The 15,298-nt window shown below is 52.5% G+C and overlaps 5 protein-coding genes across 5 annotated transcripts; 2 read left to right on the top strand and 3 right to left on the bottom strand.

Moving 5' to 3' along the window:
- Positions 1–3,618: 3,618 nt before the first annotated feature.
- Positions 3,619–4,795, bottom strand: CCMA1212_003094 (uncharacterized protein; the record flags this gene model as incomplete). The annotated part of the gene is made up of 3 exons (XM_073700455.1): positions 3,619–4,267; positions 4,337–4,539; positions 4,604–4,795. 3 exons carry the CDS (start codon positions 4,793–4,795, stop codon positions 3,619–3,621), a joined length of 1,044 nt encoding a protein of 347 aa, XP_073560994.1.
- A 2,118-nt stretch (positions 4,796–6,913) lies between these two features.
- On the top strand, positions 6,914–7,576 carry CCMA1212_003095 (uncharacterized protein; the record flags this gene model as incomplete). Its single annotated transcript, XM_073700456.1, has 1 exon — positions 6,914–7,576. The coding sequence occupies one exon, from the start codon at positions 6,914–6,916 to the stop codon at positions 7,574–7,576; it is 663 nt and encodes a 220-aa protein (XP_073560995.1).
- A 180-nt stretch (positions 7,577–7,756) lies between these two features.
- CCMA1212_003096 (uncharacterized protein) lies at positions 7,757–9,244 on the bottom strand (the record flags this gene model as incomplete). Its single annotated transcript, XM_073700457.1, has 3 exons — positions 7,757–8,650; positions 8,705–8,960; positions 9,024–9,244. The coding sequence occupies 3 exons, from the start codon at positions 9,242–9,244 to the stop codon at positions 7,757–7,759; spliced, it is 1,371 nt and encodes a 456-aa protein (XP_073560992.1).
- A 2,580-nt stretch (positions 9,245–11,824) lies between these two features.
- On the top strand, positions 11,825–13,713 carry CCMA1212_003097 (Adhesion and hyphal regulator 1; the record flags this gene model as incomplete). The annotated part of the gene is made up of 3 exons (XM_073700458.1): positions 11,825–12,113; positions 12,154–13,354; positions 13,419–13,713. The coding sequence occupies 3 exons, from the start codon at positions 11,825–11,827 to the stop codon at positions 13,711–13,713; spliced, it is 1,785 nt and encodes a 594-aa protein (XP_073560993.1).
- Positions 13,714–13,912: 199 nt separating this feature from the next.
- On the bottom strand, positions 13,913–15,111 carry CCMA1212_003098 (Tetratricopeptide repeat protein 1; the record flags this gene model as incomplete). Its single annotated transcript, XM_073700459.1, has 2 exons — positions 14,988–15,111; positions 13,913–14,698 (listed from the first exon to the last, which is right to left on the bottom strand). Exons 1-2 carry the CDS (start codon positions 15,096–15,098, stop codon positions 13,913–13,915), a joined length of 897 nt encoding a protein of 298 aa, XP_073561000.1. The 5' UTR covers positions 15,099–15,111.
- Positions 15,112–15,298: the final 187 nt, after the last annotated feature.

Here is a 15,298-nt window from a genome sequence, read left to right on the forward strand (position 1 = left end):
GGTTTTGCGTTATGCTTGGTGGGGGAGTGGCTCGGATGAAGATTCTAGAGGTTTGCGACGCTGTTCGATGTTCGGACACCAAGCAAAAGCCCGAAGCTTCGATACGCGGTTCTGCTTCTGCTGATTATCAAGACATTGTACGTGGCAGCAGGTACGAAGCCATGTTTGCATCTATTCACAGCAGTGGTTCGGGTGACGTTGGGTTCAGTCCCTTGCATCGGAACATGTGCGCATACCCAACACTCTCGCATCTGCAGATCGGGTGCTCCGTGCTTGTTGTCCCTTTTCTCCCTGCTCCCTCTTGTTTTGCAGCCCAGACTATAATATTACATGTACTGATGGAGACAACAGTACTAGGAAGAGGAAGAAGGTGTGCGAGTCAGCCCGGATCCAAAGACAAACGGGCGAGCATAACGCTTAACTCGACATCACGACGCTAACACGGCCAACGATGGAGCAACGCCTCAACAAGCTTCGCCAAGGATCCGGCCTTGCCTCGAACAGGCATCGTGTCGACACCCCGGTGAGTCACTAGCCGCACGAAATCTCTGCTCAACCGCGCTGCTGGTCCCTCATCCACGCAGGGCGAGCCCAGCCAAGTCCCCCAAGGCCCTAAGGCCACCCCCCTCGACTCGCATAATTCTCCTACCGCAGCAGCTTACCGTAATCATGGAACCCACTCCTTGTCCCCTACAGGCCAGTACAGCACTGTATGTACCGCTTCTAGCTGAGATGAAGCATCATGCTAGCAGTTAGCCTAGCCGTTGATGTTGTCCGAGAGGCTTCGGATCACGGAATTAGGACTCCGGACCAAAACTGACGAGACATGCTTCGAGTTTTTCCACCAGCTTCGATGCAGGCGTCGACCAAACGGAAGCGAGCGGATGAAATATTGAACCGGAGTGCGACAACAAGTGAACCTGTGCCGTGATTTTTTGGCGCTTCCCGATAGTCGCTCTAATTCCTTGAGGCCAGCTGACGGAGTTGCAGTGATGCGCTGCTAGTGAATTAAAAAGCTTTATCAGATTTTATTTAGCTTATCAAAAGAGGAGGAAGAAGACGGTTTGCGGGTGGCTTGCGGTTTGTTTTGCAAGCCTCGTTCTCGTTTCGGCGGAGTTTGCGAAATGTCCGCCCGCAGGTGAGATGGGGGAGGACCTGATGATTGGACGTTATGACGACACGATGCTCCGAGAGGATTGAGGGATTGCAGTAGTAGTTTTCATTATCTTGACGACTTTGTGCTGCTGTTCATGATCTGCCGTTTATGAACGGATCTCGAAAGAAGAGGATGGAAAGGGGATAATTCCGCAAGAGGGGGTTTCGCTGGGCATCAATCTGCTGATGAGTGGGAGTTTAGTGGCGGAGTGAAGCAATCAGCCTTGCGGAAGGATTCAGCTCTAGTCATTGATTAGATGTTGGGTGAGGCATCAGTATGCGGGACGGGATCCTTCTGATTAACGGTTACACATTGACTTCTGAGAGGTCTTCTTGGTCTCAACATTGTCTGGTTGCAATTATATGGTAGAGGTAAGCATATCACTGCATCGTGGCAGATCGACCAACAGATGATGAAGATAAATGACAAACGATCCAGCAAACATCCAAAAAATACACGCCTCTTCACTGCATACCCTTGATTCTTTCCAGTCTATCACTGTCTCGCTGTATGCATCGAATAACGAGCATGTGGCGATTCAGAGCCGGATCAGTTCGGTGCATCAGCCGGCCGTAGCTGATTGTAGATATTACATGCATGGAATGTCTTCTTCTTGGCCGGACGCTACGCCAGGGTACCTTGTTTCTTTTGACCATGTGAGTATCGAGTAGAAGCGAGAGATATGAGTGGGAAATGAACACATTGATGACGGTGGTCGGGAAGGGCAGGATATCTTGACGCGATGTTGCCACTCACAAGAAACTTGTTAATGCGAGGTCTTGAGCTCTTCTTGGGAGTTCTATCCACTGCATTAGCAATCATCCCCATTTCTCTAGGAATCCGTATCTCCGATGGAGGAATGCTGTAGCAAGCGGGAGATGGTGTTGCGGGAGGAGTGGAGGTTTATCGCGTCTTGTGCCGGAGGTATGAGTGAACTCCGCTGCTATGGCATCACTATGTAGTTTTAGGTCGGAGACGTGTGGCCTTTTTTTTTCCCAAGGAGATCAATTTTACAAAGTAGATCCTGTATCCCTTTTCGTGAAACAAAGCATCACTTTGATTGAGATTTGCCATCCAAGGGCTCGTTCGATACGTCTATGCTGGGGGAGAGAAGTTGAAAACGAACGAAGATGCATATAGAGGTCAACTCGATCTTTTGCCCTTGGAATGGAGATATAAGACTACTGTCATTCACGCTGAAGCTGCACCGATAGAGTCTACCTGCATGGGTCAAGGTGAGACCTATTGGCCACTGCAGCCCAACGCTGTTTGAACATGAGAAGTGAGCTTATGGGGAAACAAGCGCTTGTGTCGCGATGATTACAGCTTTGGGTGGATCTGCGCCCTATCAGACGAAAGAACAGCAGAGCCGTTTTGGATGAAAGACATGATCCTTTTTTTTTTTTTTTTTTTTTTTTTTTTTTTTTTTTTTTTTTTTGGCACCACTGAACAATCACGGCGATCATACTCCAGGAGCCATCGGTGAGAATAGTGCAGTAATGCCTTTCTGGTAGACGGCCGTGATCGAACAAACGCTGTCGCAGATATGGTATTAACGCAGCTGGTGAATGCTTCAACGTTCTATCCAGTTTAGTTCTATCCACCACTTCTTGTTCGGCTAGGCGATGCTGACCACTCCACCATATCCCATAAACAAACAATCATAACACCAGCGTATGTTCACATGCTCACAGGTGATGTTATACGGATAGAATGACTCGACCCCTCAAAGGTGTAACTTGCGAGTCTATTGCTAGAGGTCGGCACGTTCCTCCACTGGGCAACAAGGCCTTGTATCACCGAGCGTGTTCGAGCCAAGTTGGTCTTCGATCGAAGAGCTCACTCGGAATTTTTGAGTCTGTTCTATCATTTTATCAACTATGTTGATCTAAATGCAATTGACAAATGCCAATGGTATGGCCTTCCATGCTCCTTTATAGCCCCCTGGGGCTTCAGGAGAACCATGAGCTGAAGAATAACATCGGGGCTTTTCCCAGTCAACATGCATCAGTTCAGTAATATGGCAATTCTTCTGTTGACGTTACGAGCCGCAAAAAGGAGACTTTGACAACTATAAGATGTTGAGGGACGAATGGAGGTCAGCCCAAGCATTGCCCGACGGACTGCAGTCCCCAAAGAGGGACACTGAATCGCTCCTGGACCTTGGCTACAGCACTGGACAAGACTGCTTCCTTCAAAAGGTCGCTCAAGTGGCTGATGAGCTTTTCCGTTCGATGAGCCTTGAGCTTATTGGCCCATTCTCATGGTTGGAGATGGAAGTGTGATACGCAGTTGATCTGTGTCAATTAATATCCTCCAGGGGCTACTAAGCATCCCCAACCGACGCAAGAAGCAGCTGATGACCATAACCTCTCAAAAAGTGAAAAGCAACGCTATATACCATGGGCGGAACACCTCTTCAACCTCCAATCCCATCGAGAACCGCCATTATTCCATATCCCTCAGCAAACTCCCACGTTCATGCCCTCCCACCGATCAATATCCGGCCCATCACACCACTCCTCCTCTTCATCCCAAACAAGCGTCTTAAGGTTAATCCCATACTCATCCCGATCCTCATAAGCAACGACAACACAACCTCCATCAATGCCAACGCCAACCCATCCGTCAAACTCGGTCAACTGTCGAAGCTTCATAGCCTCCTCCTCGGCATCGTACACGCATTCTTGTACATGTCGAACAGGGCTGTCTTTTTGGCGAGTCAGGACAAAGACGCGGGGTTCCTCGTTCCAGGAGGTTACTGCTAGGGCCGTGTCTATGATGATGCCTGCTTCGTTGGGGACCTTTAGATAGATGTCGACTGGCAGCAAGTCAGAAAGCAATGCCTTCGTATAATAGCCCTTGGAAGAGGCCAGAATGAGGTGGATGTTACCTGTGTAATCTTCACTGTCCAAAGACCGACAAGCCTTCATCAGTCCATGGCTACCGTCATGAATGCCAGGCATAAATAGATGCAGGCCAGAGGAATTGACACACGCAGCTACTCTCGTCGGCGCGAATAGCTTCTCGTCTCCTAATTCTCTTCCCTCCCAGCAGCCGGCAGGCGCATGGCGTTCAAGTTCTACCGGCAGAGATTTATTCGAACCGCTGCTTGCACAATTCAGTTCCTCATCATAGGTACATAGATTCGCCACTTGGGGAGGATCAGCTCAATCTTACCCCGTCAGGAACGCCCATTGCTTCCCCCACAGACTGGAAGGGGCACCGAGTTCTGGAGATGTGTCGAGCAGGACAGGCGAAAGATTACCATTTGCCAATTTCCGGACGGAGTCTGGGACAACGACTTGATTTGCAATATTATCGCTGATGGACCACTGGAACTCGAGCATAGACTCCTGTCGACCGCCGGCGAGAAAGGTGACCTAATGGCTTCGCTATCAGATCCTGTCTGCTAAAAGGTATGGAGACAGTATGTATGCTGCTCACCACTGGTTCCTTCAGAGGATCGCTAAAGTGGCTGATGCCAAAGGTATACTGGTCGTCGTGTCCGTCAGAGATCCGGATCGGGTTGGGCAGCCTCACCCAGTTTCCCTTTTCAAGCCTATACTGCCATATTCTCTTTGTGCGATCACTGAAGCGGTAGTAACGGAGGCCTTTGGGTGTCGTGATGAGCGGCATGGTTGGGATCTGACGTTGAGAACCTTCTTGAAACGCCGAGCGAGAGATGAAGTTGAGTGCTGCCGAAGTGGCGCGACCATGTTGGCACGCTCGATATATATATACTCACTTCAGGCATTGGTAACCATACTGCTACCCTCCCTGATTAGGAAGTCGACAGAACTTTTGTGTCTCGACGACAGACATCATGCTGTGTAGTCGAGATACCCTGGACCGGTTCGGTCGAGCACATGCTCGACCCTTGTCGCAGCAAATTATAGAGTGAGACTCAACCAGGGAGACGAGCTCTTTAGTAATATATCATCTACTCGCATTCCATATATACATCACCCCTCTCGCATGCCGACATGTTGCCACTACCGGCAGCGTGCAGGCAACCACGAGCCTCATCAAAGGCCTAATTGCAATTGTGTGGGCTCTCAACAAACCGCAAGGTATGTAACGGTAATACCTGTAATTTCCATATGCAGTGTAGCTCTCGGCATGTTGCGGCCAATCAAGGGGGAGAGAGAGAGAGAGAGAGAGACGATCAGCTACTCTATTGGGACCCTCCAATATGGGTATAACAAGGGAATCATGCGCAGCCTTACCGAGGGGGTTCATCGCGGGACTGAGTAAGGCGGGCAAGTCAAGGTAAAACTCTACTCTGCGGCTTTCCGTCACAAACGACGGATTATCGTGGGACGAGATAAATGAAGGTATATCAAAGCCTGGAGGGAAAGATGCCCTTCCGGCCGCTCTCCGCTATTGCAATATAAGTAAAGACCCCCTATTGGCTACAAGGAGAGTATTCCGGGGAAAACAAGATAATGTCGTCGCACAAAAACGATGTGGTTGCCGGGGAAAGGGTAGTAGAGCCCTGTATGATGTTCATATAATGTTATCAGTTGATATCGCTGCTGCAGTTGCCATGCTGCAAGTTGCTGTTGATGATATGCAAAGAGTTGGAGCGAGGGTCTCTAAGCCTGAGCACTTCCGAGTGATTCCCAAAGAAACAATGCTCCGCATCGCCGAAAGGGGCTGTCGCTTTGCTAATTGCACTCGCAGAACATGTCCTTTGTTTGTCGGGGAGTGCCAGGGTCTCGATCCTGTTGCATCTAGCGTAATATCTCAGACAATGTTCGACATCAACAAGCCTTCCAGGTCCATGAGAAGGCTGTTAAAGAGTTGTACTTTGAATAACACAGCCAATCACGGTGGCCATGGTGTATCGCATAACCATGAGAGCAGCACGCCAAGGGTCCGACCTCGAGACGAAGCAGCTGCCCCTTCGTAGTAGTTGACGCAGGTCAACGGCCCTCGTATGCGCATGTACGCCCGCTGCTTATTGTTGCTGACACCCGTCTCTTCCTACACCGGGGCCAACTGCTCGACTGGGTACCGTACCCTGGGTATGACCAGGAACTTGGCATCTCATCATTCACCCTTTGAAGTGTGCCTGGCTCTGACTTGGTGTGTATACCTATGAGTGCCGTTTTGAGGACATTCCCCGTTTGCATATGATGCGCGGGCAGGAGATCTCCCCGAATTCTCCGTGGTCGATGCCTCAATGCAATATCGGGCGGGTGGGAAAATCTGCAGATAAGCTTATTTGAGAGTCTGACTGGGAATTTCTCCCCTTCAGAAGTCATCGTGAGCGAGACGACAAATGTGTTGGGTGAAGTTCTATTGTGCCTTGTAATTGATAGCGTCGTTCGTCCCACGATGGCGTCGTTGGCGCATGTCCGTATAAATCCCGGATCTGTGCGGGAGCTTGCATAGCTCGCTAACGGCAAAGTTGTTGATGCCATCTTTAGTGAAGCTCTTCTTCATTCATCACCACCGACTGGCTGAGAGGACGTGAGGTCGCCTTTGTAAGCGCTTGTGGATGCAGTTTGCGCACGGACAAGCGTGAAGCCGAAGCTGCGAATCAGGACTCCATGAGAGACAACTCACGTCACTCGGTGTAATGCATCACCGGGTCCAAGCAAAACTGCACAGTCCGGGCCTCATCCCGTCATCTTCAAGGCACTGTAGCCACCGATACAATCGACCTCTGCGAATCCCTCGTGTCCCCTCGCAGGGGGGCATTCCAAGTCCCGCCATCGCCAAGACGAATTTATACCTATAAATGCATCCATGGAGGAGGATCCGCCCTCGTACCAGGAATCGAACCAACAGGCCAACGTCTTTCAGCCCGGCCTGCAAGAGGGAGTCCTCTCGCCGACGACGTTTTACGTGGCCGGCCGCTTCATCCACTCCGCGGATCCCGGAGCTCCGCCGCTGTACGAGCTCTCCCACTCGGTCGGCTTCCTCAAGGACGCGGACCGGAACGTGCGCGTCGAGAGGCTCGAGTACTCCATCAAGCGGCGCGACGGCGTGGCCCAGCTGGCGGCGCGCAAAAGGCACATATATGATCTGAAGCATCCCATAGGGGTGACGGGCCCGACTTTTGCGTACCACGCGGAGCCCACGTCGCGGCAGAGCCCATATGCGTTTGGCCTCGAGACCTTTCGGCCGAGGAGACTGTCTTCTGCCAAGGGCTATCGCATATTGCGCGCCACGCATTCGCTTGATCATCAGTTAGTGCGCCGAGACGTGCTTTTCTCGGCGCTCCCTGTGAAGGATCCCAGTGTTCGGTATGAATGGAGCGATGCGGAGGGCCAGCTTGTTGCGCGAGAGGTGGACGTAGACGGTTTGATGACGCTGGTCGTCAGCGCCATGATGGGTGCCGTTCAGAGAGACGTCTTGGTTTCTGCGTGGATGTCGAGGATCTGGGCGGAGCTTGCAAAGAGGCAATGAAAAAGAGCCCTCCGCCGGCTAAGAGACTGCATCAAGCCGCGACCCGGAGTTTAGGATGAAAGACGGAGGAGATTGTACTTGGTAAGCTTCCTCCCTCTCCAGAGCCCAATTTCAGTATTGACACGGCTAGATGGGTCAAGGCGATCATCTCGTTATGGATGAATTTGTATATAAGAGCTTTCAGTATATATCCCATAAGCTCACTTTTCCGTCTTTCGCCCCTGCTGCAATCCAGTGTGCTGTCTTGGCAAGTTGAAGCCTGCGGTCTTTGACGCTCATTCCTGCTCCCCTCGACAGGCTTCCGACTTGTCGAGAATCGGTGTAGTCCTTATCTTGAGATGCACCAGTGGAGCCCCTTATGCCACTCTCAACAGGTTGCTCAGACGCTGTAGGTTGAGAGATGCTTGAAGGACCGCTTGGCTCGTCGACAGAAGCAAAAGCAACAGCATAGGCTCCAACTTTGTGCCAGCTCAACACGGCCAGCTCCTTCAAGGTCCTTGTTGAGTATATGCGTATCTTGGAATCCCATCCAGCCGTGGCCAGCAGCTTTCCGTCGGACCTGACCTTGAGGCTTTGTTGGCCGGAATGCTTAGTGTTGACCACTTTGAGTGGATGCTCCCATTCTTTCAGCTTCTTGGGCCTTGACGTAGTCTCTGTAGTGCTCGCAGCGCTCAAAGCCGCTGAGAGCAGAGACTTTCCCGTGCTACTGTGATCGGGCTCAACTATTTCGACAACTCTCTGGTTGGGCTCAGCATCAGCATCCACTTCTTGGCGAGAGGTCGGGACGGGATGCCTTGCTATCAAGGCGTCTGCTGCCGAAGTGAAGAAGCACTCTCGGTTAGGATGAACATCTATGGATAGAACCGGCTGTGTGTGTGCTTGGGCACGGTAAGTCATCGTCCAAGACCCGTCAGACTCAAGGCGATGTACAGACGCAAACCCGTTCTCAAACGCTGCAACCAGTGTCAAACGCCCCTGATGATGGAAGAGAGACAGGCTCATAGCCATGCCATTGGTTTGGCTAGACTTGACGGTGTGAATCCTGGTTTGGTTTGGGAGGGTGTAGATGTCAATCTCAAGAGTTCATCAGTTAGGGTCCCACGCCTGTCAAATGTCACGGCTACTTACGGCTTCAGACGCCAGCGTATTGGGAACGGCGATAAGGACTGGCTCCGTGGGCGCGGCAGCGTCCAGAGAGCCCTGGGCGGCGTCACCGGGACAAGCAGCGAATGAGCAAAAGTTCATCGTGTTGACCTCGAGGAGGTGAAGCACCCACGGCTGAGGGCGTGGCGTGGGGGTTTCTTCCAGGGGTAGCGCGATGCTGAGGCGACCCTCGTCCTCCACCCTGATCCTCCATACGATGAGTTTGTGGTCGCGGCCATGGCTTTGAGAATCCAGTCAGTATGGCAGAACCACACAAGTCGATCCCCTGACGTGAAAAACGTACGTGATGATGTTGTCGCGGCCCCATCCCCTGATGCCGAGAATCGCATTTTCGTGAGCCCTCCACACGGCTCTTGGCCGCATAATGGTCAGGTCCCAGAGCACCACCCAGCCCTCGGCATCGCCCGTCGCGAGGCGCTCGTTGTGTCTCACGAACGTGGCGGCATGGATCTGGGCCTTGTGGCCTCGCAATATCGCCTTTGGCGACGGCGTTGATTCAGCCATGAGTGCTGCGTACAAAGTATTTTTCCCCGCTCTTCTTTCAGCCAACCCGACCGGTGTTTGTCAGCTGAAACATTGCCTGTCACCCAATGAGGAAGCAGAAGAGCGCTGATTTACAGGTCGGTGAGGTGGGTGATGAGTTTGTGACGGTCCAGGAGGTTCGTCGAGTTGTGATACGAAGTACCTATACAAGAGCTTGTCGTCGGTCACGTGCGCTCCCAATGTACACCTCGCACAGCTTCGACCTCGAGCAACTTGCCTCTTCCATCTGCAAACCCCTCTTCTCCCTTCGAGGCTCTCTCTTCTCTGCCAAAATCCGGCACACGAACAACCATCAGGGACATGGCCAAGATGTTTCCGCACGTGGGGGAAAGAAAGACCAAAGGCCGTATCCTGGACGTCACCAAAAGGCCCGTGACCGGCGACCTACAGCCTGCTCTTATGCTGCGTTACCTCCAAGGTCTCAGACCTCTGCTACCTCAGTGAGCCGTCTACCAATCTCTTTGGTCACAGCAAGCGATGATCCTTATCCCATGAGGCACGCGAGTGGCCAGGCAGCGCATAATATTACTTCATTCCTGGCTCTCCATTCTGAGACATGCAGATGGACCTTGGGGAGCTGACCTTCGGCCTTGGTGGTTGGTGATTCCGGATTGGCCGATGCCTCGAGCCAGCCTTGTCAGGTTCTCCCGATAAGTCTGGCCTCTTGCTTCTCGACCTCCGCATGGACAGAGAAAGGAGGGGAACTTCTACACCTCATAGGGCGAAATCCATATGCCCTGGCCCCCTCCCATGTTTGTCTGGCATGGCTCTTCTGGATCAAAATATCCCGCGGGCTAGTGCTAGTCGTTGCCTTATTTGCTTTTGGCAGCAGCAGCAGCAAGCCACCGCCATGGGTTCTCAGCAGGCCAGGCTACTAACTATCAGGTGCCCGAAAGCTTTATGCGGGCTCGGCGAACGCCATATCTCCCGAGGCCTTACTGGCAACAAGCCAAGCAGCGTTGGGCAGCAACCGAGGATGTGCTTGAACGTGCTTGAACATGAGGAATCTGATCAAGATGCTGCTTTGCAGACTGTTTCTTCGGCGTGCCTCAAAGAAGGCTTTTGGAGGATGTACGAGGTGCTTGTGACCGGCATTTCCAGACTGCTTGCTCTAAGAGCGAAGGTAGGTGGTTCACCGGTCAGCCACATCCAGGAGCTGATGGGGCCATCAAGACAGCTGAATACTTGCAGCAAACCTTCGGGGTATACCGTCTGTCATCTCGACAGGACGCGTGCCGCTTCCCAATTGCAAGGACGAGAATGGCTATCGGGGCTCGCTGCCAGAGACGTCGAGTGTGTGAATGCTCACAGAATCGAGCTGAGATGCATCCTCCAAATGCTTGGATGTGTACGATGTCAATGGTCGCACCCATGCCAGCAGCTCCCCTCATTAAGCATATACTACTAGTATGTCTTACAGCAGTTTGCAGGCCTTGAGTGGGCTGAACTGCTGCCAGTCCTGTACAAGCGACAGAAGGCTAGTCACTCAAGTGTGCGCGACATGCTCTCTTGAAGTCTATCAAGGCCGCAAGACATACGCCTCTGCGCGCTATGTACAAATCCAAGGCAAGATACGGCACACGACTGCTGCTGAGATACCGGGTGCCTCAGACCACCCCACGCCAGCTTGCTATTTCCCTTGAGTGAGCCACGGTCGAGACCAGTACCCCGAGGTGCCACGCTCGAGTCAAAACCGACAGTGAGAGAAGAGGAAACCGGTCTGTGATCACAGTGGTTGATTTCCATGTATGGTCGCTCAATGCCCCAGTAATCCAAAGGCACATCACACTTGGCGGCGGTGTTACCAGAACTCAGGCAACAAAAAGTCACCTTCGTTCGATGTCCCATCTGCACTTTCTCCTCACTTCTTCTAGTCTTCCCCTAGACAAGACAGACGCCAAACATCTCGTATCACCGTCACATACACTAGTGCAATCTGGCGTGGACGGGACCCGACTGCGGAATCAAATCATATCCCTCAGAGTCTGGCTCTGCCCGACGTTTGCTTGGAGCCCCCTCATTTGTTGGAGAGGCCTTCCGTGCGCTGACGCTACTGCTCTGCCATAGAGGCTGGATGGTACTTTGTATATACTCTCCTGAAAGCGAGTCGTCATTCAGCATGCTGTAGCCCAACCTCTTCACCGCAACACGCAAATCGGCAGTATACGTTGGAGGAACTATTATGAGTTCAACGACGCTGCAATACGACATACTCCAACTTCGAATTCTGGGTGAGCTCACAGACGCTTGACTCAGTGTTGTCGATTACCGCATTAGAAACCGACTCGAGCGTCATTTTACGAAGAATAAGGTACCGCTACGTGCGTCTTGGGTACAGCATCATACCCAACGTCGTATCTCTCATCTTCGGCCTGCTCGCAAGGGGAGATAAGAGGTATGACAATACGCGTTCCAACGGCCGGCTCCTGGGTTTTACTTTGAACTAATGTTCTGAGAGTAGTCTTTACAGGTTAAAAACGCTCCTGGTCTGAGAATCGCCGAGCCCACATCCTTGATTCGACCATCCGACAGAGTTCAGCTATGTACGCAGAATATCCCGGCGGTCACCCTTATCAAATACCCTTGCCGACCGCAGAGGTGACGATGAACGACATAAACCGAGGCGTGTCCAAGCCTACAGCGAAGTCGAAGCGAGTGCGCACCGGCTGTCTGACATGTCGCGGCCGGCACCTGAAATGCGATGAAGCCGTCCCGATTTGCAGAAACTGCGAAAAGGGCGGTCGAAAATGCATACGCGGAATTCGACTCAACTTCTCAAACACCACGGTGCATGACTCGTCTTACTTGGTCCCCGTTGGCACCCGAAAGTGTATGGTTGGACGCCCTAAACTGCCGTGGCAAGTTCTGAGCTGATATCGTTCACATTCGTCTAGTCATGTTTCAAGATGATTCTCGACGTATCGCTTCAGAGTATAAGGGCGGTACAAGGAGATATGCGGACGTTCCGCAAAGCCCGCCTGCAGACTACAACGTCAAGGCTGAGATGCAGTCTTTGAGTCCGGGGCCACCACCAGCCGAGCATATTCTTCAGGGGCATACTTGGCATGTCTATATATCACCAGAAGGCTCAAACTCAACAGGGAGCATGTATAGCGACAGCTTGATACTCCAAGCAACCGAGTGGCGCAAGGGAGGCCAAGTCGGATCAGGGCCAATGAGCCTCTCGGAAGTCGAAGATCGATCAAACGTCAGCGAGCCTCTCGAAGACGACAGCGTCACCTGCCCAACGACGATGCTCGCCACTCCTGAACGAGAGTTTCTCGACACGCCCGAGCAGGTCCGATATATGCAAGTCTTCGTGGAAGAGGTTGCAGTCTGGATGGATTCGTTCAACAAGGAGAAATACTTTGGCGAGTGTTTGCCATACCGAGCACTCGACTCTCCTTTGCTTCTTTATTCCCTCTTAGCCTGCGGAATACGGCGCCTAGCGCATCGCCACCCGGATATGGGTGAAATAGCCGCAGCTTATTACAGCACAGCCAACATGCATCTGTTCCGCTACCTCGAGAACCCGGAGCGAGATATAGAAGACTGCTCGATCGTAGCGGTTATTCTGAAGCTTTACAATGTCATGTTTAGGGAAGGGCCGCAGAGCGGCGGTCATAGCCTTGCCCTGCTCAACTCCATCATTGACAAGAGCCGGTGGAGTGCGGAGAGCGACGGCATCGGTTCGGCATGTTTCTGGCTGAACGCCTATCTAGACATTGTGGGAAGCCTGGACGCTGGCTACTGTCTGTATGTCGACTCATGGAGCGTCAACATGGACTTTTCCAGCGACGGCGGCGAGGTGATGACTTACAGGGGCGAAGAGCTGTGGGTGCAGAGGATGCTATTCATACTGGCCAAGGTGATAAGCTACCGGCTGTGCGTGTTGTCGTTTACAGATATAGACTTGCGGAAGAACCGGACATTGGAGGACCGTCTGCCGGAATGGAAACACTTGAAGCAGCTTTGCGATGAGTGGAACGACGCATGCCCGAGAAACATGCGGCCGCTGGGATACATGTACTCTCATCAAGCGGAAAACAACTCTGCCTTTCCGAAAGCATGGTAAGTTTTGGGGATACGACTTCTCTGTATCGTGGTCCTGAGAAGCTGACCTCGGTTTGACCAGGCTCCCTAAAAGAGAGGCGGTGTTTTGTCGTCTCCTATACCACACGGCAGAGTTTATCCTCACCCAGACGCATCCGCTGGAGCAAATGATGCTCTCTGAAGAAATGATTGCCCTTCAGCTGCACCATGCTCGAGAAGTGTGCGGGATTGTGGCCCACACAGAGGATCGCTACTTGGGACCGATGTCGATACAGGCGCTGTTGATTGCGTCTAGTGCCTTGACGGGAGACGCGGAGCAGATGGAAGTCTTGGATGTCTTGCAGAGGATGAAGGCCCAGCTTGAGTATCGGCAGTGAAGAACCGAGGCCTTTCATCCGTTGCCCTTGACCGATACAGCCAATGAGGCGGCAGAGCAGATGGGAGGGCTCGGGTTCATTCATCCAGCGCTCTATCAGGGACTCTTGCTACACTTTGAAAGAATGACCATCTCGGCAAACACGCCATCACCTAACACGCTATATCCTCGAAGGATAATCATCTGGACACGTCCACATGTCATGATGACGAGCCACCCTGCGAGAAATTCATGCTGTATCCCCCGGTCTTCTCATCCTTGACCATTTTGAAGTTATCCGTACTCAGCCCAAAGGGCTTCAGAATACCGTCTCCAAGATTCTTCAACTTCCCCCACATCTCCGCCATCTCAGCCTCCTGAGCGGCCTTTGTCCTTGGCGGCAGCGCCTTGAGCTGCGCCCGGACGGTGCGCTGGTCCGCGGGCGTCAGGCCGGGCATCTGCGAGAGGGCGCGGTAGTCCTCCTCCGCGCCGGCGAGGTTCGACCAGCCGCCTTCCTCGGAGCGGGCGCGGGCGCGGCGGAGGAGGGCCTTTGTGCGGATGCGGAGGATGTCTGCCTTGCGAGCTTCGAGGGCGATTTGCTCTGGGGTTGGGGAGGGAGGGGCTGGGGGTGCGGAGCGGGCTGCGCCGGAGCTGATGATCTCTTCTTCTACGTCTTCTTCGTCGTCCTTGGGTTTACTAGGGTGGGTGTCTTGGTTGTTTGTTTTGCCGTCTTTGGAATCGTCTTGGGTGTCTTTTGGGCTTATTTCGCTTTCAAGCTTCGCCAGGCTGTCGAGTGCGTCCGAAGCGGCCTTTATGGCATCCTTCCATTGCTCCGTCTTCAAGTGGCAGGCGGCAATGTTGCTTTGCAGGACGGCGCGCTCGTAGTGAAGGTAATTTGGACACGAAGCGATGGCGTCGTTGTACCGCGATAGGGCGTTGTGGTAGTCTTTGGCAGCGAAGAGGGCGTTTGCGTCGGCTTTTAGGGCGTGGGATTCTTTGAGGAGGGCCTATGAAGATGATGAGGATTTGGGTTGATACGATGAGATGAGAGGTCGTTATGAGAGTGAGCGTTTGCTATGAGACGATATATTGTTGAATATTGAAGGACCAGGTTGCATTTTGCATATACGAGCAGTTGCTGGGAGCTCTTGTTGGACGCGATGAGGGCTGTGAAGGTGATTGAATGGGGGCTTGATATCAGGGGTTGGCCATAGCAGACTCGAATATGAGGGCTGATATCGCAGAGCCCAACAATGACATCAACAGCCTTGTATTGGCTGTAACAGAACCACTTACTGCTTCTTCCTCGGGAGAAAACCTCAGCTCTCCTGACTCATCGTTGCCGTTTTCCTTCTGAGGAAGCTTCTCTGTGCTTGTTGAGACTTTCTCCTGATCGGATGTGGCCATGGCTTTTGACGTGCTGGAATGGGAGATAATGAGGGATGGGAATAGGATTGGGAATGCGAGTGTGGAAGCTTGGGGAAGGCTGTTGGCTTGGCGGATATTTGGGGGGATGTCTGATTATGTCAGCGGGCTGATGGTAGACTGTGGGATAATGCCAGGAGATGAACAAGGAATGTGATGATTCTGGGGGTAATGCTTCATGT

The sequence above is a fragment of the Trichoderma ghanense genome (assembly GCF_004382785.1).
Source record: "Trichoderma ghanense strain CCMA-1212 chromosome Unknown scaffold_2, whole genome shotgun sequence".
Classification (NCBI taxonomy): Eukaryota; Fungi; Ascomycota; class Sordariomycetes; order Hypocreales; family Hypocreaceae; genus Trichoderma; species Trichoderma ghanense.